This window comes from Ochotona princeps, chromosome 4 (assembly GCF_030435755.1).
Source record: "Ochotona princeps isolate mOchPri1 chromosome 4, mOchPri1.hap1, whole genome shotgun sequence".
NCBI lineage: Eukaryota > Metazoa > Chordata > Mammalia > Lagomorpha > Ochotonidae > Ochotona > Ochotona princeps.
Window position 1 is genome coordinate 10,365,771 of NC_080835.1, and position 23,579 is coordinate 10,389,349.

Below are 23,579 nucleotides of genomic sequence, written 5' to 3' on the forward strand. Positions count from 1 at the left end.
GAAGAGAGGGAAGGAGAAAAAAAGAGAGCGAGTAGGAGGGACAGGGGGAGAAAGGGAGTGGGGGAGGATTAGAAGTTTCTAGAAATGTCTTGGGTTTTTAAGGGTTCCCTGACTCTCTTGTTCGGGAGGGAACCTGCACAAGACCTGCCCCATTGGTGGTCTCTAACCAATTAGGAAATGGTTGTGTAATTGCTGTGTTTCCCACATGAAGGTGTTATTGGGCAACGGATAAATTGGTTTCCCAACAAACAGAATATGTGCGAATGTGGAGCAATGAGATGGTGACCCAGAGAGTGGTCTTCTAAAAGTCTGCCCATGGACCCCACACAAGATTTTAGTGGGCTTAAGCGATTCAGTAAAAATTATCAAACTATTTCATAAAAGTACCTTTTATTGCAAGTTTATTATCTGTAGAAACTACATTTTGCACCAAGAAAATTCATAAATAGTTAGAATAAGTTTCATTTCTAAAAGATCAAAAGAGCATATTTGAAATAGTAAAAACACAGCGTCCATAAGCTTGCATCTGACTCCTGAAAGGTGCAGGGAAATCCTCACGCAGCCAGAGTCCCAGCGATTGTCAGGCTGCCTCATCCCATACAACTCAGAGCTTCATTTTTAGACTGGACAGGAAGGGATAACAGTTTGTTGGTGCAAGGATTAACTGCTCCTGTGAGGAAGTAAAGACAGTCACGTCATAGCATTGCTTATATCACTGAAAAAGTTCAGAGCATCCACAAAGCAAAAATGTGAGAAGAGAGCACATCAATTTTAAACATAATAATTCAAGTAAATCAATGAGATTCGTTCATAATCTTCATAAATTTTGCATGAGCACATTGTCTCTTTGAGTTGAGAGTCAGTTGACATATGGAAGTCCGTCCCTCTAATCCCAAATCCAAAGGCCATATTCTACTTTAATATTTCTTACAGTTACTTTACAGGTATTTAGTGCTTCTAAAACAAAAAGCTAATATAAGAGTGGGCACAGAAGTCAAGTTACAATTCCCAAGGAAACTCAAAATTCCACTCCATATTTGTATAAGACTCAAGCTTCTTCTTTGGCTGGAGTGGATTGCCAATATAAAATGCAATGGAGGTTCAACATAAAATTAACTACATTTCAGATGAGAAAATAAGAAATGCTAATATTAAATATTGATAATAATCATAGATGGTATTATCATAGACTAAAAATCACATGGGCACATATTCTAAATGTATTTTTATTAATCCATTGCATTATTATTGTACTTTAAACCTCTCATAAGTACACAGTACCAATCCAAAATACACTCACATAATCAATGAGTCTAGGCTGAATCCCAAGACCTCAGGTTTACATGATAGTAAGGACTGTCCCACTGATCTTCTGCATTCTCTTCCAGTATTGTCTCTCATTCTCATCATCACAGCCATTGGAAACTTACTGAAGGAAAGAAAAATTACCTAGAGTTGAGCCTTACATATCTCAAACTTTCGGGAGATAGGAAAGGAATTGAGGTAGGAGGACAACTAACACCCTCTCTCAGTCATAAGCAAAATCAACCACTGTATACAAAATGGAATTTTGCTATGCTATTTCATACACAGTACAGAAAAAAAATGTTAATGAAAGGGTAAATAGTTTTCCATCACATCCAGAAAATTCTACAAACTTCCAAAACTCTTTAATAGAAGTTTAATCTGCAAGAAACATTTGATAAGTGGTTAAAGTTGATATGTTACCTCTAATCAACTTACAAATTTACCGAATTGGACTAGAGACATACAGATTTGGATTATTGGACCCGTAATAGAAGGATCAGGGATTTTAAAAATTCTTCTCCTTATGATGCCAATTAAGGGCATTTTAAATGAATCACTCAAACAGGATGCTTCCCCACAGAAGAGTAAAAGCAAGAGGTAAAGGAGAGCATTTCTTCCAACCCTGTAACATGACAGAGTAATTTTCCCCTAAGTACCAGAGTTGTAGCTATTTTTCTGGGATATAACCCAAGCACATCTATGAAACAGGAGAGATGAACTCAAAATACAAGATACTAGAATGAAAAGCATCAAGATAGGAAACAGAGTTCAGGCGGAGGTCTTTGCTGGGTGAGAGCTGTATGGAAGAAGCAGATCTTACATTAGGATAACTACTTCCTAGGAAAGTCTAAATCATGACCTGGGCATTATATTAGCAAAATGAATCACAGTAACAGCCTGTAATCAGTAGATACTTTAGACTATTGCTTTCATCCTATCAAGAATGAAAACAAAAGAAGCAGGCGGGAACAGTGGACTAGTAGACCATACAGAACCTTCTCGTTAGAATCCTTTGTGCCCAAAGTTACATGTCAAGGAAACCTAAACCTGATCTAACACTGAAGAGATAGATCTAACTTGATTATATATCCATTAGAAGAAAGAAAATGTTAAAGGAAAGCAGATTCCACATAATCCAATTGAAATCAGCGATTACAAGATAACCAGCCATTTAAGTCTCCAGAAGTCAGACTGTTGGAGGAAAAAAAAAAAAGAAAAAAGAAAAATGGGTTAAATGAATACTGCATGTGCAGAGAAAGTACATGGGTAGGTGGATCTCATGACCAGTACACCTGGGGCTGACCACAAGCACAGCTACCTAAGCCTGGAAACATAAAGCTTTCCTCCTTTATTGTCCCATTGAAGGAGTGCTTTTTTTTTTTAAAAAGATTTATTTATTTTTACTATAAAGTCAGATATAGAGAGAGAGGAGGAGAGACAGAGAGGAATATCTTCCATCCGATGATTCACTCCCCAAGTGAGCGCAATGCCCGGTGCTGTGCCAATCCAAAGCCGGGAGCTAGGAACTTCCCACACTGGGGCAGGGTCCCAAAGCCCTGGGCCATCCTCGACTGCTTTCCCAGGCCACAAGCAGGGAGCTGGATGGGAAGTGGAGCACCGGGATTAGAACGGGCACCCATATGGGATCCCGGTGCGTTCAAGGCAAGGACTTTAGCAGCTAGGCCACGCCGCCCGGCACTGAAGGTGAGCTTTCAAATAAGGGAAAACATTGTCCATTAACAAGTCTTGAAATCAATATCCTATAGGCAGTCCTCAGAGGTGGTCTTGGTTCAGGCTTTAATGTTTGGGAGAAACACTTCCATTTTGAATCTCTTGGTTCATCTCAACATTGGCAGATGTGTTGTTACAAATGTTTAAGGGCTTGTCATTTTACGTAAAATGTATGGGCGAGGCCCCATGAGACAGTAGGTGCAGTCAATGCACACTCCAAGAAAGCAGAATCTACCACAAAATCTTCTAATATAATCTTCGCTGAGTCAAATACTTTCATGTACCAACCAAGCTTCAATTACTCAGTTATAAAATACATGGAAAGAACCAATTGATTTTTTTTTAGATCTACATGATTTAACACCAGAGACTAAATTTATTCTAATATTTAATCAAACAGTTTTACTCTCATCGAAACATCTGCAGTCAAAGACAGATAGGTTTATTTCTTGGTAATCGACTGTACTTACCTTTGACTATAACATGATACTGGGATGCGGATAATAAAATCTGCAAACGTTGGCTCATACGTGACTGAAGTTTCAATGACAATACCTAATGGATACTCCTAAAGATATAAATGGTATAAATTATCTTACTTCCATCTCTTTCAAATGGTTTCAACATAGTTTAAATACAGTAAATGAAAACACAATCATCATTTTTACTTTATGACTTAAAACAGACATCCAAATACAATATCTGGAGACAAGTGACAAAATGTGGCTTTAGCATGAATGTCTGGAAGGTACTATCAGGGAAATTGCATTTGACAGTTAAGTCTGATTCGATAATTTCTGATCACTCTATTTGTTTAAGAATTAAAGTTTGACTTCAATGAAGACCCTCATTTATTCAGTGTTAGCTATCACTGATTTTGGCAGTAGAGAAGGCTACATCTTCCCCCCCAAAAATAGAGATAATATAAACGAATAAATTGATAAAACATTTTCTACAAAGGGCCAGAAAGTAAGCATTTTAGGTTTTGCAGACAAGTCTATCTGTTGCAATATCCATTCTCACTTTTTTCTGTGAATATACAATTAAACTGATGTAATTTTGCTTAAGCAATTCACACACTTTTATGGGTGTAAAAATTTTATCTAAAAAAAAGCAGGCTGAATTTTCATCTATTGGTGATAGCTGCCAACAAAGGTACAAATCATGATTGATGGTATTATATTCAATGTAAGTAAGAGCAATTAGCCTAACAATTTTTAAGGGAAAACAACTAAAATAAAAACCTAGCCCAGTAATTTACCTTCAGAATAATGAATTTCACAGAAAGTGAAAACTTTCTGTGAAAACATAGATGTTATTATATAATGTAGAATATTGATAATTCTAGAATTGAAATACGTAAGGCACTATCAAAAGTGACAGTACTTTACTTTCCCAAATAAGCTGCAGTCAGTTCTTGCTCATGAGTTTTCTTTAGGTGTGCCATTTAGCATCTAGAGAATGTGATGTTTTCTTTAGGTGTGCCATTTAGCATCTAGAGAATGTGATATTCAAGAGAGCTTGCTGGTGCCTGAGATAACCAAAAGCAAATAAAAGGACCATGGTAAACACTTTCAGAGTAAAACATTTTACATGACGGTATTACACATTCAAGAATTTCATTACAGGGTTGGTACAATTACATTGTGGCACAATGCCAGCACCCTTCATGAGTGCTGGTTTGAGTCGGCCTACTCTACTTCTGATCCATTTGATTCTGACAAGCCTGGAAAAGCAGATGAGCCAAGTCTTTGTGCCCCTGGGAGACCCAGAAGATGCTCCAGGCTCTTGGCTTTGGACGGGTACAGTTGCGGTCATTGTAGCCATCAGGGGAGTGAATTATAGGATAAAAGATCTCTTTCTATGCCTTTCCTACTCTCTGTGGTCCTGTTTTTCAAATATTTAAAAAAGAAATCAGTAAATCTTTCTTTAAAAATGTCTTAATCTGGAGTTCTCACAAACAGGAATATAGTAACCCGCACCCTGGAGAGTCTCAGAGTCATTTGGAAGAAGTGGATGCAAACCAGATTAATTCTCACACTATGATACCTTTTCCTCCTTATTCCCACCTCCCTTAACAACTTCAAACTTCTCATTCCTTGGTTTCCTCCTTCCTCAATTTCTGCCTTCAGAGGTGACAAAAAGAGACCTCGGTATCTATCTGTTTAACAATTACTTGTTCTTAGTCCCAATGGAAAAGAATGAGCCTCTTTTCTAGAAGTCCTAGCAAAATTCCTACAAACTTTCTGTTTGCACTAGCATAGCTTTCTGAAGTGAAATTTGGCATAGCGTTTCCTCTTAGCTTAGTTCCTTTACCTTACAAACCAGCATCTGAATATGCTGAGTTGGTTACTTGCCATACACTTAACCTTATTTTAGTACTGGAGATAGAACAAGAAACAAATGGAACCAGTAAATTCCAGTTTATCTGTCATTTGTACCAAAAGTGAGGCAAATCTGTTTCCAAACAGGAAAAATAAGTGTGCTTCACCAAAAAAGTTAAAAAAAGGTTTCTAGTTTCAACTAAAATTTATCTCTTTTGGTAGTTAAGAAATAATACAACCTTACACAGGCTATGTCTGTTGAAATTTTAGGCCAAACAACAAAGGAATGGAGGATTGAAGGACAATTTCAAAATGAAACATTTTTCTTTATGTTCTCTGTTGTAAAACCTAACTTAAATCACTGTCATCAAAAGCAAAAGATCTATTGGTAGAATGTAAACAAATGAATGTATAACTTTTAAAACTCCTTCTGTATCTTCTACAGAGAAATAAAAACTTGAATCAATATTATATGAGCTTTAAAACACGCCAACAAAATTTCAACCATTCAGTTTTTATCACTGATGTGTAGCCTTAAAATAATCAAAGGATATATAATGAAATAATTGTTCTTACTTGCACTCTGATGCCACAAAAACTTAGGAGGTAAAGGAATCCGAGGAAATTTGACTCAACTACATTGACAGGGCAGCCATATCCTAGATAGAGTTCGCCTGCATGGAACGGCACGTTATCTATTATAGGTGTTCGTCCGATTAGAACATGGATCCAAGCAATAGTACAGCTTACAGACACTGGCGAAAGAAAATACAAAGGGAAAACAGTTAGTGTACGTGTCCAAACAATAGCTTAGGAAACTTGCTCCCAGCTTAACTGAATTCCCAATTAACAAAGGGAAACTGTTTTGTTTCTAACTGTACATTTTCCTGCTATGAAATCTAGGACAATTATTTCAGCTCTATGTGGCTCTGTTTTTTCATAAGAAAAAAAACATAGGAATTAATGCTCATGAGGTTCTAAGCTAAATATCTTTTTGATGTTTTAGCGATAAGACTTTACCAATAAATTTAATTAATAAATTCACAAAATTTCCAACCATAATAGACATAGATAAAAATAGGAATAGGGAAGCTTTGATATTTTGATTGAGCACAGAAAAATGTATTCTATGTTCTATTTAAAATTTTATCTTGCATCAAAGCATTTGAACCTTTCAATATTACCTGCTATCTGAAGAGCTCAAGAAACTCAACAAAACAAGCAATGGGCAAAAAATATAAGATTTTTTCCTAAGGATGGAATACAAATTAGCCAACAAATACACAAAAAAGTATTCAGCTCACTACCCATCAAAGAAATGCAAATAAAGACAACAATGAGGTTTCACCTCACCCCAGTGAGAGTAGCTAACATACAAAAATAAATATAAAATAGCAGAACAAATGCTGGTGAGAATGTGGAGAAAAAGACCCCCTAACTTGGTAGGAATGTAAACTGGTACACAAAACATAAGGATTCCTCTGAAAACTAAAACTAAAACTAAGATCTACATATGACTGAACTATCCCACTCCCAGAAAAATATCCAAAGAAAATAAAAGACCACATGAAAGAATTATCTGCACTCACAGAAGTGTAGCACTCCAATTCCCAGTACCCAAGTTTGGCACCAACCTAGAGGTCCACCAACTGATGACTAGTTAAAGAAAATATGGTGATTTGCACAATGTAATATTACTCAGCCATTAAGATAGTGAAATCCTGACAATTGCAGTGAAAATGTGTGTTAAGCGAAGATTATTGTGCCAGATCCAAGGCAGAAAAAAGACAAATATCTCATTTTCTCTTATTCATGGTAGTTAATATTGAGAGAGAACATTAAAAGCTTGGATGAGGGGTGATGTCAGATTACCCTCTACACAGTTATAAAAATTGTTTCACTGAATCATACATGTAAATGGAAATATATTCCTTCACAGGTTATAAAAAAACAAAACGGAGAAAGGAAAAATAGTATTGTTGGGCTACTAATACTGTTTTGTTCATAATTTGGGTGTTATAATCACACAAAAAAGCCTCATTTATACACTTAAAATGCATTTGTAGGAATGTATGCTATTGTTTCAAAAATTACCCGATATGCTAGGTAAAACTAAACAAATCTAAAATACCACAGTTACTTAAGTGATAGCTTGTTACAACTGTTAAGAAAGCCAAATTCTTTTATATCTCATTTAGTGTTTACTACATTCCTCTAATATCGATATTACAAGGACTGCCTGCTTACTGATGGATAAACTTAGTTATCACTTAGCTGTTTAGCAGCTGAACAAGATTAAAGCCGAGATAAGACCTGCTTGGATCCCCAGCTCTGAAGACAAATCATCCACAGCTGGATATAGCTCATTGCACTCTGCCCACAATTCATGATTCACCTGACACTACATGTCCTCTCCCGGGTACCTGGAGACTTTCCCAATTTTGAAGTCACTGCAAATAATTTCTATTCTATAAAGTGACAAGAACATAAAAACCTGGAACTATCTTATCAAGAAAAAAGAAACAGCCTTCCTGAAGTCAGCCAATAGCCAATATGACAGACTAAACAGGAAGCAGAGAGGTGAAGATGGTTGGGAAAAAGCTGCATCTCTGAAGCTATGACCCACCAGAGGTTATAAATACGCACACCCCCAGTCAACGTATGTCAGCAAAAGCACCCGCACTGAGTGAAACTGCCATCTCTGCAACTCCCTCCTTTGCTTACACTCAGCAGAACCACGAACAGACACAAGGAGCATGAAGAGCCCTCCTAGCACACCAAAAATCTTCATCCTGACTTCGGATCACAGACCAGGCTTCACAGCAAACAACAGAGTCAGCGGCAGTGGCTTCCGCAGGTGTTTATAAAACCCCCCACCCCCCGCCTTCTCAGCTGGGAGTGAGGATTTCTCAGGCAGGAAAGCCTGCAGCAGCCCTCAGCAGAGGGTTGCATTGTTCTTCCCACAGCTGAAGTTACAATCAAAAAGTTGGTGGAAATTGGAATCATGTGAGGTGAGTTGATTCTGGTGCAGAAAATTGTTTGGAAATCTATGCATAGGTTTTTCAAATGACTCATTTCCCAGGAACTTTTTGAAGATCCCTCAAATACTTAGATCCAAATAAACATCTTCCACCAGCTTTGAAGTATTGCCCATAATTCAGAAAATCACGGGGAGAAAATGTGAAAGGGTCTACACTTGTAGGCCTTCCCCAAACGTTTGTCATCATCAGCATAATGGATATGTGATTATTGGACTGTATAAATTAGGGCTTTGCAGGGCTAGTTGAGGAAGGTATAGAAGACTTGTGCAGCTCTATCAAATGCTATAAATAATTTCTGCTATATATAATTTCTACTATCAAGAACTTTTGGGATCAGGGAGTTGTAGAGAAATCATGTATCTATATTTGACTCTTGTGGATAAGGCCAATTCAAAAAGTTAATGGAAAGCAATATTAAAAAATAAGTTTGTTTTCACACACACACACACAAAAACATCATGAAGATATTATATATCACGTTTATCCTAGATTAATGCCAATGCTGTGCCTGCCAGCCAGTCACTCAGATCTCACAGCCTGGAACAAGGTATACTAGCCTGTGTTGTAACAAACTCCAGGAGCTTCTAGTAGAGATAAATGAATCCACAAATCAGGGTCTAACCTTTGAAAAAAAAATTGGAAAGCCTGCTTCCAGTGCTCTGCTTCCTGGGACCATTTTGGGGTAATTAAACTTAATAGTTGAAAATCTTAAGGGAGCAAGATAATGGGCAAAGATAACAATGCCAACTTTTTCCTATTTGGCACAATTCACTGTTTAAAAGGCCTAATAAGTTATCTTTTAAAATTGCATAGCATGTCATTAAGATTGTCTCAGGTTCTAGGTGCAGGATATTTGTTGGCAAACACTGTCAAGATCAGAGTTTCCTTTTATGTTAAAGAAAAAACGGTAGTTGAGATTTTATTAAGGATTACATTCAATTTGTAGGTTGCTTTAAGAAGTGTCGCAGTCTTAATCTTTTTAAGCCTTCCAATCCATGAACGAAGCACATGTTTACACATATTCTGGCATTTCATTCCTATGTCATGTCAATGGATTTATATTTTAGATTTGCATCAATATCACACTCGGTAGTAATCGTTCTACAGAATACTAATTATATATGATATGGTAAATCCAAAATTTTCTCTGAGAGTGTCTTTATTTGATCAACTGCTATTTAAAATTTCTATTTATTTATCTTTTTCCATATTTTATTTTATTTTTACCCTCTTAGTTTAAAAAAAAAAGCATCTATTTTTATTTGAAAGGAAGACTTGGCAGAGTATTCTATGTGCTATTTTTACTCCCCAAATGCTACAATAGCCAGAGCAGAGCTGATCTGGTTTCCCATGTGGGTGCAGGAGCCCAAAGACTTGGGCCATCTCACCACTGCTTTCCCAGGCCAGATGCAGGGAGCTGCATAATAAGTGAAGCTTCCAGGACTAGAACCAACATCCAAAGGGGAATAGACTGCAATGTCACCACACCAATCCTTATGTTCTTAACTTCTAAAGTGTACAGTACAGTGTTATAAAATATGAGCATAATGTATCTCTAGAATTTCTTAATTTGCCAGCCCATATTTTTTTAAAGATTCATTTATTTTTATTGAAAAGGCAGATTTTTACAGAGGAGAGACAGAAAGATCCATCTACCACTGGTTCACTCCCCAAATGACTGCAATGACCAACACTGTGTCTATCCAAAGCCAGGAGCCAGGAGTTTCTTCTGGGTCTCCCACACAGGTGCAGGGTCCCAAGGTTTGGGCCATCCTCTACTGCTTTCCTAGGCCACAAGCAGGGAGCTGGAAGGGAAGTGGAGCAGCCAGGACATGAACTGGTGTTGTTATGGGATCCTGGAATGTGCAAGGTGAGGATTTAGCCACTAGGCTACCGTGCTAGAGCCAGCCAGGAGCTGGCATGTGAGTTGAGCAACTGAGACACAAACCAGCACCCATATGGGATCCCAGCAGGTTGAGATGGAGGATTTGCCAATTGAGCCAAAGTCCTGGTTCCATATTTTTTTAAGCCAGCTTGACAAGTTTCAGTGATTAAAGTCACTTGACCACAGCCGTAGGCAAAGGCCTAGATTGTTAGGGCATAGACGCCAGCACTCCAACAGACAGGATCTGTGAGCCCACACACGAGTGTGCATGGGCCATAGGTAGACATGCAGGGCCCTAAGCTGGCATAGCATATCACCAGAGGACTGGGCACGGGGAGCTGTGGACTGCTCAGGGAAGTAAGTCTGGAAATGTGTGGGAGGGAGAATGTAACAGGTGAGGAATGACTTCTGGGAGACTTCCATCAAGCTGGCGATTGCACTTACAGATAAATGCGGGGGTTTAAACCAGGTGGTTTAGAGGAGGGAAACCAGAGGAACTTTTGGGGCCAAATAAATACACCCGTCCACATGTGAGACCTGAGTTGGGATTATTGCCACCACCTGCTGGCACACACAAAAGCCATGGCTAGTGAGCCTGCCTGGCAGAACTCAACCCCAGTACCCACCAGTGAGTGTTGGGGCATAGGGTGGACCGTATTAGGCTGGACCGCCATGACAGAACTGGGTCTGGGAGCAGATTCTGTGGGGGATCGTGGTTTCACCCCTGTGGGACTGCCATTCCAACAGGTTTGTTCAGAGGCTGGGAGTGTGACAAGCTAAACTAGTCATGACCATGGAACTCAATCACACTCATGGGTACATGGGTTGGAAAGAAGCCAGGCTGGTACAGGCTGTAGCACTCACAGGCACACCCAAACACACAGAAAGACCAACACTGAGGAGCAAACTGTTGGGTAAGGGCCTAGCACCTGCTGGCAGCATGAGATCTGGATCTGGGAGTGGGCCTGGTGGCGGAACTTAGAGTACTCTGCTGTAGCTCCCTTTGGTGAGCACAAGAGTCTTAGCTGGGTGTTGGTCAGGCTGGGTAGGCTGCTTCATTTGTCAGCAGGTATATGGGTTGGCTCTGTAGTGGGCAGACTGGCCAGGGTCAGGCAAAAGCATAGCACACTGGCATGTATGAGAGCCAAGATGGGGTGCAGACCATGCCAAGCTAAGCTAGGTTATCACACCTACCAGTTTGCATGAAAGCCAAGGCTGGGGGAAGGCTAGGCAGGGCAAGGCTGCAGCCCCACCAGCAAGAGTTGGGCCTGGGTATGGGACAGGTCAGCCAGCTGTAGCATCTAATGACAAAGGCAAAGTTGGGTGATGGGTTATGTTGGGCTGAGTTGGAGCAAACATTGGCATGCACAAAATCTGTGGCTGAGAGCTGGCTTGACTGGGGAGCTAAGAGGATGCCCCTGCTAGGCTATGGTTCCTACTAGTGAGCAAGACTACTAGAATGGAGGTGGTAAACTGGGCTGGACATGACTGGTGGTATACCAGACAGGGCTAGACTCCAGCACCCACTGGTGCTCACAGAACTAAACTTGATATAGGACAGGCTGGACTAGGTCTCTGCACCTGCTGAATCATATGATAGCAGGGTGTGGGGGTGGACCAGGCATGGCTGGGCTGTAGGACTCAACTGTAGGCCACTGTTCCTGCTAGAACAGGAGACAGGTCAAGTCAGGTTGGGCCAAGGACCCAGCAGTTGTGCAAGATCTACCACTGGAAGGTGACCTGATAGAGGAGCTTGGGGAACTCCTCTGTCAGGACACAGTCCCTACAAGTGAGTGCAAGAACCAAGGCTGGGAATAGCCCAGACCCAACCAGGTTACAGTACCTACTGCGCACGTGTGGCTCAGTTCTAGGTGTGGACTAGACTGGGCCAGTTCACAGAACCTACTGGTAGATGTGAAAACCATGACAGGGAGCAGGACAGGCCAGGTTGTGCCACAACATAGCCAATTCACATTAGGGCTGGGACTGGGGGCTGGATGGCCTGGGCTAGGCTTCAGCACCTCCCAGCATGAGCTGGAATGGTGGCAGGCCAGACCAAGCCAGGCTACAGCATCCAGTGGTGGACGCCAAGGTGAGACAAGCCATGCCAGCTTGAGCTGCAGCTCCTACCAGCACACATAAGACCCTGGTGAGGAACAAGCCTAGTAGAGGAGCTATAGGGACTCCCCTACTAGGTTACTGCTCCTGCTGTTGAGTGTAAAATTTGGGACTGGGGGAAGACCATGCTGAACAGGGCTACAACACTCATTGGCCTGCATGTGAGCTGATTAGGGGGAGAACCAGGCTGGGCTAAGCGACCATATCCACTGGCGCATGCATGAGCCAGAGTAAGGGTAGGCTGGTTGGACTTTGCCACAGCATCAGCTGGCAGGTGCCGAGACTGGGGTCAAGTCTGGTCAGACTAGACCACAGAACCTCCTGGAAAGTGCAAAAACTAGGGCTGGGAGTAGGCCCAGGAGCAAAACTGTGGACACCTCTCTGACAGGCTACAACTCCCACTGGAGAGCATAAGAACCAGTTCTGGGAGTGGGCCTGGCTAGACAGGCGGTGGCACCTGAAAGCATGAGTATGTCTGGATAGTGGGGTTGGTTGAGTCAAGCTATACTCCAATGCTCATTGATGTGTATGTGAGTTGAATGGGATGAGGGACAGATTGGACCAGTCTGTTGCACATACTAGCAAGTACAAGAACCAGAATTGGGGGCGGCGAGCCTAGTGGGGTTTATTGCGGGTTGCCCCGCCTGGAATGCAGTTCCCACTGGTGTACATGAGGGCTAAGCATGTGGCAGGTACGGTTGGGCTGGGCTGCAGCATCCATTAGTTTACACAAGAGATGGGGCTGGAGACAGAATTAACCAAATAACCACAACAACCGGTGTGTGTAGGCTGATGCAGGTGATGGACTGAATCAGATGCCACACTGGCTGGCGCAAACAGGAGTCAAGTTGGAGTCATGGAGGTTTCTTGGGGACCCACCCTTCCAACGGGGTCACTGAACTCAGAACTCCAACCACAGTGAAAATCACAGGGTTTGGTGTAGTAGACAACATGCCCAGATGTCCATGGGAACCAAGACAGCCATTTTATTGAGACCTGCAGATGATATCTAGTATCATAGAGAGCAGAACAAGTTGGATGACCCTCCTGGCCAAGGTTTGACAGTATCTGGGCAAACTGAGACTCTGAGGTGGACTATGTCAGCCAACGGATCTTAGAAGGATTTCCTCAACCTTGGGGCAGCAAAATCAACAGCATCTCAGAACTATCAAAACCACTTAAGCAGTATCCTTGGAACATGCTCCACATCGGGGACCCTGGGAAGATATTGGGTGGCTATTCCCAGTTCCTGGGTACTGATGTGGTTGGGTTGCTGTCAGTGCCCCTCTCCTCCTCTCTCTCCATTTTCCCTAGATACCAGAAGAAAAAAGGAGATTGGAGGCAGTTGTCTCATCCACTTTCTTCCATTCCTCAAACCTCCCCACCCTAACTGGCTATCCATATGGGCATGTAACCCTCTCAACTATGTAAATATAATAAAAAATAAAATGAATTGTTAAATTTAAATTAAATGACAAAAATAAAGTGTGTTATGGGACCAGTGTCGTGGCTCAATAGGTTAATTCTCTACCCTATAGTGCCAGCATCCCATATGGGCACCAATTTGTATCCCGACTGCTCCACTTCTGATCTGACTGCTGATGGCATGGAAAAGCAGCAGAGGATAGCCCAAGCCTTTGGGAAGCTGCATCCAGGTATGAGACCTGAAAGAGGCTCCTGTCTCCTGGCTTCAGATGAGCTCAGCTCTGGCCATTGTGGCTATTTGGAGAGTGAATCAGAGATGGAAGACCTCTGTCTGTGTCACATTCTCCATGTAAATCTGTCTTTTAAATAAAAATTAAAATAAATCCTAAAAAGTCATTTAACTAACATTTAAATTGACTTAAATTTCTGGAATATTCAGACCATCATTATAATATTCCTTTATGTCTTCTTTAATGTGCAAACTCAATGCTCTATTATTGGTTTATTTAGTTTGCTTACAGGAATTTTTATGCTTATCCACAGATAACCACTGCATTCATGTTTATTGCAATTAGTTTTCTTACTGTTGATACATTAAACACCACCTGTTTTTATATTGAAAACTTATCTGTCTATAAAGTCTGTATTTTCTGTGTACATTTATTCATCTGTAAACAATGGTGGTATTATTTCTTTCTGGTTAATCTTTTATTCCCAAATGTAACCATATGTTCCATTCAAAACTTCCAACACACAGTTGAGTGAAATAACAATAGTAGGTATCTTTACTTCTGATAATAGAAGAAAAAAATCAATAATTATCATGAAATATTTGATGTAGATTGAATTAAATTTATTTGTATTGTTTTGCGTGTTTTGCATGAGTAACAAGTACATCAATTTTCTCTGCATCAACTAAGATGGTTATATTATTCATTCATGTAATATGGTAAAATATTTTGATAATATTCTAATATTATAAATTTCCTTATATTTGGAAGCTCAGCTTACCATCATATACTACCTTTACTTATGAACATCTGAAAGTGATTTTCCTAACTTTTTAAAGATTTATTTTTACTTGAAAGACAGATTTTACAGAAATAGAAAGATCTTCCATTTGCTGATTCATTCCCAAATGGACACAATGGCTGAAGCTGAGCCAGTCAGAAGCCAGGTGTCTGCTCTGGGTCTTCTACATGGGTTCAGGGTCCCAAGGACTTGAGCCATCCTCCGCTGCTTTCCCAGGCCAATGCAGAGAGCTGGGTCACAGGTGGAGCAGCTGGAACTCAAATCAGCTTCCACATGTGATGCCAGAGCCACAGGGCAGATGATGAGCTTGTTGCCAGTCCTGGTGTATCCAACTTTCTAAAGTAACTTTTGCTTCCATGTATACTAATTAGTGAGAGTACCACTTGGTCTTATTGTCCATTTTGGTTTTGTTGTCAAGATTATCCAAATTTCACAATATGAGATGAAGATTATTATCCCTTTATAAATTCAAACAATTTAAGAATAATTTCTTCTTAAATATTAAGCAGAAATAGATTGGCCATGAAGGATTCATGTTAAACATCCTCCATATCTTTGTGCTGTGAACTCTAAAGTCCACAGCTCTATGTGCTGTTTTTCTCATGGGTCTGGCGCACTTACAGGAAAAGACAAAGGTCTGTTTTTCTTTCAGATATGAAACAAGGATGGCTGTGTGTCCTCACAGGTTCTTGGCCAGTTCCTTGGAAAAGAACCCAGCTAGTCATACAGGAAAGCTTAGGTGAACACTGCCTGTGCTCAGAGTCATTTTGAAGGGAATTTGGGAGGAAGCAGCTGTAGAATCATCCATGAAGAGGTCTCCCTCAATCAAGACCCTCCAGTCGGGACCCTAAGGGAGCCGTTCTTGGATTCCACAAGTGGGATACTTCAGGGAATGGTGTCTTTTCATCAGCTGGTGATGTTTTCAATGTTTGTTCTTCTTAGTAAATAAATGTCTGAATGCTAGATCCTTATGTTGAGAGTGTCTTATTACCTGTGTGTTCCACCCTGGTAATTTTGTGGCCATACCTTAAAATAGCTGTTTAATGTTACAGCCCCTTGGGGGAGGAGGAGCTCTTAGTAGACTGAGCACATAACCATGGCCATGAAATAGCTTTGCGCCAGGCATTCTAAACATGCTGCAGAACCAAATCACCAGAGAGTGAGTTGGGAATCTTCTGGAATGAAGTAGAAAGGGTACAAACACACAAGCTGAGTTTACAACTCCATGGAAAGGCCTCAGAGTAACCCTCTGTCTCCTAGACATATCACAAGCAAGTTTCTGCCTCTGCTTGGCCAATGGGGATCCAGGTAAAAACGCCTCCACGCAATGCACAGGTCCAGTTCATGGAAGGCTGCTCTAGGTCACTTCAAAGGGGTTACTTGGATGAAGCCACATTCTCACTGAAGGTGACCTGCTCTTTCCTGAGCATGGTAAATGAGACTTGATCGAACAGGCAGTTTTGTGCCGGGTGTATAGCTATCCTTACCACACTAAGAAGTAAGCTGTTAATTGTTTCTAATGACTAGTGACTTCATTTTTGGGTCAGGCCAGAAGTGAAACTCAGAGTAACATAAAATAACTTCCTCTCTGGGGATAAGGCAGTTGGATAAAAATGTCTTCTGTTTAGGAACTTTTTGTTTTATTCATCAAAAATCGTTCCATCAATGAAGAAGAACACATCCAATGAGCAGTCCATACTTGTAAATTAAATGTGGAAACTAAAATATTCTATAACAGAGCAAATATACATGAAAACAATTGCCTCCACTTTGGGCTCTGCATCATTACCTTTGCCCATAGTATGGGGCGTATTATCCCTGTCTCAGTTGAGGGAGGTCCCTGGCATGTAAGATATAAACAACTATGGAGGTAAAAGCATAAATATGGAGAAAATGTAGGAATTTTTTTAATGATCAAAACTTCCTCATATGTGGGCCCAGTACAGTAGACTAGTGGCTAAAGTCCTCACCTTGCATGCTCCAGGATCCCATATGGATGCCAGTTCAAACCGCAACAGCCCCACTTCCCATACAGTTACCTGCTTATAGCCTAGGAAAGCAGTCGAGGACGACCTAAAGCCTTGGGACCCTGCACCCATGTGGGAGACGTGGAAGAGGCTCGGGGCTCCTGGCTTCAGATAGGCTCAACTTCAATCATTGTTGCCACTTGGGGAGTGAATCATCAGATGGAAGATTTTCCTCTCTATCTCTCCTCCTCCCTGTATATCTGACTTTCCAATAAAAATAAATCTTAAAAACAAAAACTTTCTCATATGCAACATTTTGAGACTTATTTGTAAACGTGTGATTTATAATTGGTCTCCAATTAGAATGGTGCAGCAGTTACACCATATATAAAAATAATGTAACATAAACAAGACCACTAAGTTTTATTTTATTTGAAAGTCAGATATACAGAGAGGAGGAGAGAGAGGAAGATCTTCCATCCGATGATTCACTCCCCAGTGGCAACAATGGCCAGAGCTGCACTAATCAGAAACCAGAAGCCAGGAACCTCTTCCATGTCTCCCAAGTGGGTTCAGGGTCCCAAGGCTTTGGGCCATCCTCGACTGCTTTCCCAGGCCACAAGCAGGGAGCTGCATGGGAAGTGGAGCTGCTGGAATTAGAACTGGTACCCATATGGGATCCTGGTGTATGCTTTAGCCGCTAGGCTACAGTGCCTGGCCCTACAACATCATTCTTATTATATACATTTTCTGTGGTGACAGATTAAGCATGCTTCAAGGACTTTCCCATAACATACCTTTTTGTAAAACAGCTATGTTGGGCTATTTTCTCAATAGAGCTCTTTTGTATTATTTCATTTTATTCTTGGTTTCCTAAAATGTGATCAATTTAAGTTTAACAAAGAAATGCTTAAGTGGAAATAATTAACATAGAGTACATATAAAAACAAAGTTGTCAATATGAGGAATTATAGCAACATAAACAGATCAATTGTCAGGTTTATTAGAAATCAGTGATACTTTCATTTTTCTTCAGGGGAACCAAACTGTTTCCTCATGAATCTAATGAAAGTAAAAAATCACAAACATGCTAAAAGATTATTTCAAAAGTAGAGTTACTGGGCAGGAGAAAGGGTGAGATCTTTCCACCGGCTGACTCCCAAAATAACCATAATGTCTGGGGCTAAACTGCCAGGAGCTTCTTCTGTGTCTCCCCTGGGAGTGCAGAGACCCAGACACTGGGGCCATTCTCCACTTCTTTCCCAGGCTGTCAGCAGGGAGCTGGCTCAGAAGCAGAGCAGCCAGAACCTACAACAGCTCTTCTGTGGAAGGCCGCAGTCACGGGTGGCAGCGGTGACCACATGGTGTCCTACGCCACAATGCCGGCTCCACAAACACGTTCTTACATGCAGGCCTGAGCATGATTGACATGTTGTCAGTCAAGTTGCTCAGTGCTTTAGTAGAAAGGGAAAGAGGGTACAATTAAAAATTAAAATTAGGAAAATTAAGTTCAACTGACACAGCAGGAATAGGATTAGAAGAGTGTATTTCCTTCTTCATTGCCCAAGTAAGAGCAGCTTTATGAGACACATGCAACTATCTAGACTTTCTCAGCTTTCTCATGAAATAGAAAGTTTTCAATCCATGGCTAAGAATAGTGACTCAACAGGCTAAACTTCCTACAGCATTGGCATCCCCTATGAGCACTGGTTCTAGTCCTAGCTGCTCCTTGTGGAGAGCGGGACTTTGCTCCAAGATGGCGCTTGTTATTGTCTTCTCACGGCACAAAGGCAGTAAACAAGTTTTAGGAAGTTGTAGAGGATTGGTTCAAGGTCTCATGCAGTCTGCATGGTGTGCGCGTGATCAGAGTTGTGATTGGTGTGTGTGTGCGTGATCAAGGCTGTGATTGGTGTGTTTGATGCGCGGCCAAGCAGCCCTGTTGCAATTGGCTGTTGATAGGGTTTTAACCTAAGTTTGAGAGAGAACAAAGGAGAACAAAGAGGAGTAGTGGTAGAGTAGTAGCAGTAGTAGTAGAAGAGGAAGTCTGTAAATATGCTGTAGTTACTGCCCTTCTGTGTTATACTTGGATTTCTTGTTTTGTTATGTTATGTAATTAGTTTGTCCTTCAATAAATCCTCATAAGAGCAAGCACCTGTGTCGGAGCTTCACTCGCTGGACGAGGGACCCCGTTAGCTCCTCTTCCAATCCAGCAGTCTGCCTACGGCCTGGGAAAGCAGCAGAGGATAGCTCAACTCCTTAGGTCCCTGTGCCCACATGCGAGACCCAGAAGAAACTCCTGGCTTCAATCAGCTCAGCTCCAGCCATTGTGGCCTTTTGGGGAGTGAACCAACAGATGGAAGACTGTCTTTAATAAAATTACGGTAAATCTTAGAAAAAAAAAAGGATCAGAAGAAAAAAAAGGTAAAAGTAACCTTCCAGACAGTTATTGGAAGAACTTTCGATTTCATCTTATATGACATGTATCACAAGAAGGAAGTGATATGAGCATGTAATAAGAGAATTGGATTACAATAAAACAGTAAATTGTCACCCAGAGTATTCACATATGATAGAATGCAGTCACATACTAATTAAACAACAATACTACATAAGCAGCGCTTAGCTTTTTCAAAGACTGAAAATAACTGTTGGACTCGGCGTAGTAGCCTAGTGGTTAAGGTCCTCGCCTTGCACTTGCCAGGATCCCATATGGGCGTGGTTCTGATCCTGGTAGCTCCGCTTCCCTGCCTGTCGCCTGGGAAAGCAGTTGAGGATGGCCCTATAGCTTTGGGACCCTGCACCCACGTGGGAGACCCAGAGGAGGCTCCTGGCTTGGGATTGGCTCAGCTCCAACTGTTGTGGCCGCTTGGGGAGTGAACCATCAAATGGAGGATCTTCCTCTCTGTCTCTCTTCTCTGTATATCTGCCTTTCTGATAAAAATAAATAAATCTTTAAAAAAGGAAAAAGAAAATAACTTAAGAATTATAAAACTTTATTATTTCTTAAAATGCCTTCACTTAAGTTTTAAAATACAAGGAAGTTCCTTTCTCTGCACTTCACCCCAACTGAAAGATTAAATAAAGCTTTTTTTGAAATACAGATAAAAGAGGACATCTGTCAGCATGAGCCCAGCTTCCAATGAGTCGTGCAATCTTCCGTAGCAATTCCAGAATTAACTAAAAAGACTGCCTCTGTGTCCAGAATTTATACCTTTATTTCTACCACTAGTTGGCTGGAATATAGTTTGTGTGGAATAACAGGTAAAAAATGATTCCTGTAAAGAAAGAAAAGAACCAGTTATACAGCAGGGTAGTTTGGGAGCTATCATATAACTACAGCATCATTGAGACTCAAGGAGATGGAAGCATGGGTGGAGCAGCAAGACCCCTGAACTCATTACACTTACTCCAATAGAACAAACGCATTATCCATGTCGTTATTAATGTTTCTAATATCACAAGAATAATTTTGTTTTGATGAAAAATCATTGATAAAGAGGAAGAATAAAAGGTCTGTCCATCCATGATACTGAAATCCAAAATCTGTGAGCCATTTTTATGGTTCAATTAAGAAGGATTGTTCTCTTGGGCACCCAGCTACAATTTTTAGGATTTTTAGGATTTTTAGCATAGGTATCAATTACTGCAATTATGGAAATTCCCAGTCCCATCTACATGTGACGATAGATTTTTCTCAGGCTATTTTGACATTGATAGAAAGAAAAGCCATTGAAGTATGATTTTTTTTAAACATTTCTTTTTATTGCATTTCCTTTTTTCTTTAAAACTAATTACATTGCATTATGTGATACATTTTTTTATGCACTGGGATTCCCCCCGCCCCTCCCCAAACCCTCCCCCCATGGTGGATTGCTCCACCTTGTTGCATTTCCATAGTTCAAATTCAGTTGACATTCTTTCATTGGAGGTATTTACCAAGCATAAAGTCCAGCATCTTATTGTCCTGGTAAGTTCAATGGTTTCTTGGTGAGACCATCTCTGGTCTGAAGGTAGAGCTGGCAGAGTATCATTCCAATCAATTAAAAGTCCCAACATAATATTTCCAACCATTTACAACATTATGGCATTAATTGACATGGTATTGATAACCAATATGTTAATAGGAAAATGCAGGTTCTCAACCACAACCTGTGACTTCCTCATAGACATTTCAATTTTGGTTTACATTCAACCACATTCTATACACCTTAAAATGGCTTAAATTGCTATTCAGCTGTCTCATGCCTATTTTAATTTTAGTCTTTAGCAGTTTATAACATTGAAGCATGATTTTGCTGAACCTGGCTGTTTTTCAGGTGGTCTAACTCTATAATTCTAACAGGATATATGTCAACAGTTTAGGTGAGCATGTTTAGGAGGGGTGTGCAGAGAAATCTTCCATACCCCAGTGAGGAGTAGCTAATCTTTGTGTCCCACCCAGTGAGGTATAGGTGCATCCCCGCTGACCGTTTCCTGTCTGGTTCTAAGCTTTCCTTGTTGTTCTCTATCTATTCTCATTTTGTTTGTTTGTTTGTTTTGAGGGGTTTCTGTTGTTGTGCTCGATGTGGCTGTTATGAAATGATGTCAATCCGAAAAACAGTAATATTATTTCAACCCCAAACAGCCTGTATCTCATGCAATAAGATATTGTGAAGTAACCAATGATATGAGGCAGATTGCTTATGATCTACATCAAAGAATTGTAAAACCTAATGTACTTGTAAGGCCCCATGATACTTGGAAATGGGGAGGGAGAGCAGAGAAATCTTACATCACCCTAGAAGGTATGAGGAAGATGGGAAATATAACCTATCCAGATCATAACTGGTAACTCATAGGCAACAGACTCGAATTAGCATTAGACAATAGCAAAACTACAAAGGCATATGGGGGAATCAGGAGTAATCCTAACATCCTTTTAACAGGAGGTCATACGCATAGAGCAGGGGGGGACCCCAGAGTGGAGCAGGCAGGAAGGAGGAGGCTTTTATCCCAATCCTGAAGACTCCCAGATCCTCACCAAGGAGCACCGAGGACTACATCCCTACTGCCAAGGAGACCACGGGGAAATGGAGTGCCTTTGGAGACCAAGAACTCTGAGGTCAACCACCCCCATTTGGATCTACCACATGGGATGGAAGAAGCCTAAATCCTGCCTAGCAGGTTCCAAGGTCATCGTAACAACAACCAGGATCCTTGAGCGGTCCGCAGAAACAGAAGAACAGTAAACTTCCTTCGGGACTAGGGAGAGGAGCTTTCTCTGGTCCTTGCCTGCTTTCAACTTTGGGTCCCCACCCCCTCTCGTAATAACCATCAGGAAAGTATGATTTTAAAACTACTAGATTTTGCCTGAGCTAACAATAAAAACTTAGGTTAATTGTATGCCTAACAACCCCAAGACATCACAGTGGTTATGCTCCAATGAATTAAAAAGCAGATCTTCACTGTTAGCATTCTCCTGTTCTATACTGTCGCCACCCAGCAGGCATACTCTGACGGTCTGGGAAAAGCCGGAACCACAATATGACCCCTCGTTGCCAAAAGCAGCTGCGTTTAAACCCTTCTTCCCCATTGGCCTTAGCTTTCCTCCCCACTTCTCCAGCCCTCTCTATGCCACCCTTCTTTCCACCGGTCCTTCTCCATGTCCCATCTTTCTCCATAGTCCCTCTCCTCTTGCTCCAGCCTTCGTTCCTTTCCCCGTCCGTCTTCCCCTGCCCTATTCTTATTCCTGCCCTCATTCTCCTCCCTGTCTTCCTCTATCGTCGTCCCTTTCTCCTTCGTCCCAGTCTTTCTCCGTGGTAGTCTCTCCGTCTTTCTCGTCATTGTCCCCATCTTTCACCAGCTACTTTTATATCGTTCTCCAGCAATCACTTCTCCCCGTGGGTCCACTTGGTGCTACCTGATAGGCAGTAGCAATGACATAATCGCAGTGAGGGCATTAGCCTATCACTGTGACTTCCTGTTTACCTGATGCTGAGACCAACTCCACCTCCTGGCCCTGGGCCAGCTGCCATCTTGCAACCGCCCCTCCCAATCCCAGGAGCGGCTTTAGACATCCCCCACTCCCCACAATTTACATCAATATACACACAGGTAAGATATGGAAATAGGTCATGTATTTATCTACAGATGACTGGATAAATAAACTGAGACAAATAGACATACAGATAGTATAACAATACTGGCCACTTTTTTGAAAAAAATAAAATCTTGCAACGTGTGTTAACATGAAAGAAACTTGGAGACACAATGCAATGGGAAATAAAACAGACACAGGAAGACAAATATTGCATGATTCCACTCATGAGAATTATTAAGATTGTGAAATCCATAGACTTAAGGAGTGGAATGGTGGTTTCCAGATGCAATGAGGAGTTACTATCATTATAAAGAGTAGATTAATAAAAATAGCTATCAGTAATCATTTAAGCAAGATAAGTAAGTTCTAAAGATGTGCTGGACGTTGTGCTGATAGGTAATGATCTATTAAAATTTGTTAACAAGATAAATCTCATTTTCCACAATAAAATAAAATTTAAAATAAATAATTCTTGGTTAAAATGATCATTAATTTTGTGTATAAACTAAAATTGAAATGTCAATGAAGTAGTTACAGGACATGGTTAAGAACTTGCAGTTTCTAACATATTGGTCACTCAATGTCATGTCAATGAACTCCATGATGTTGTAAATTGTTGATGTTCTGTTGTGGGTTTTCATTGGAAGGGATGATATTCTGCCAGCTCTA

General features: G+C 41.0%; 1 protein-coding gene across 1 annotated transcript; it reads right to left on the reverse strand.

Moving 5' to 3' along the window:
* Positions 1-586: 586 nt before the first annotated feature.
* On the reverse strand, positions 587-22,403 carry OOSP4A (oocyte secreted protein family member 4A). Its single transcript, XM_058662243.1, has 5 exons — positions 22,301-22,403; positions 5,940-6,118; positions 3,510-3,607; positions 1,301-1,429; positions 587-670 (listed from the first exon to the last, which is right to left on the reverse strand). Exons 1-5 carry the CDS (start codon positions 22,401-22,403, stop codon positions 661-663), a joined length of 519 nt encoding a protein of 172 aa, XP_058518226.1. The 3' UTR covers positions 587-660.
* Between the last annotated feature and the right edge of the window lie 1,176 nt (positions 22,404-23,579).

Excerpts from the sequence above, each read along its gene's own strand:
- OOSP4A (XM_058662243.1), bottom strand. The coding sequence starts at position 22,403 with ATGGGGAAGAAGGGTTTAAACGCAGCTGCTTTTGGCAACGAGGGGTCA. Across the intron at positions 6,119-22,300 it reads ATGCCTGCTGGGTGGCGACA|TGTCTGTAAGCTGTACTATT; the intron begins GTATAGAACAGG and ends TTCTTTCGCCAG. Across the intron at positions 1,430-3,509 it reads GTATCATGTTATAGTCAAAG|TAAGTTTCCAATGGCTGTGA; the intron begins GTAAGTACAGTC and ends TCTTTCCTTCAG.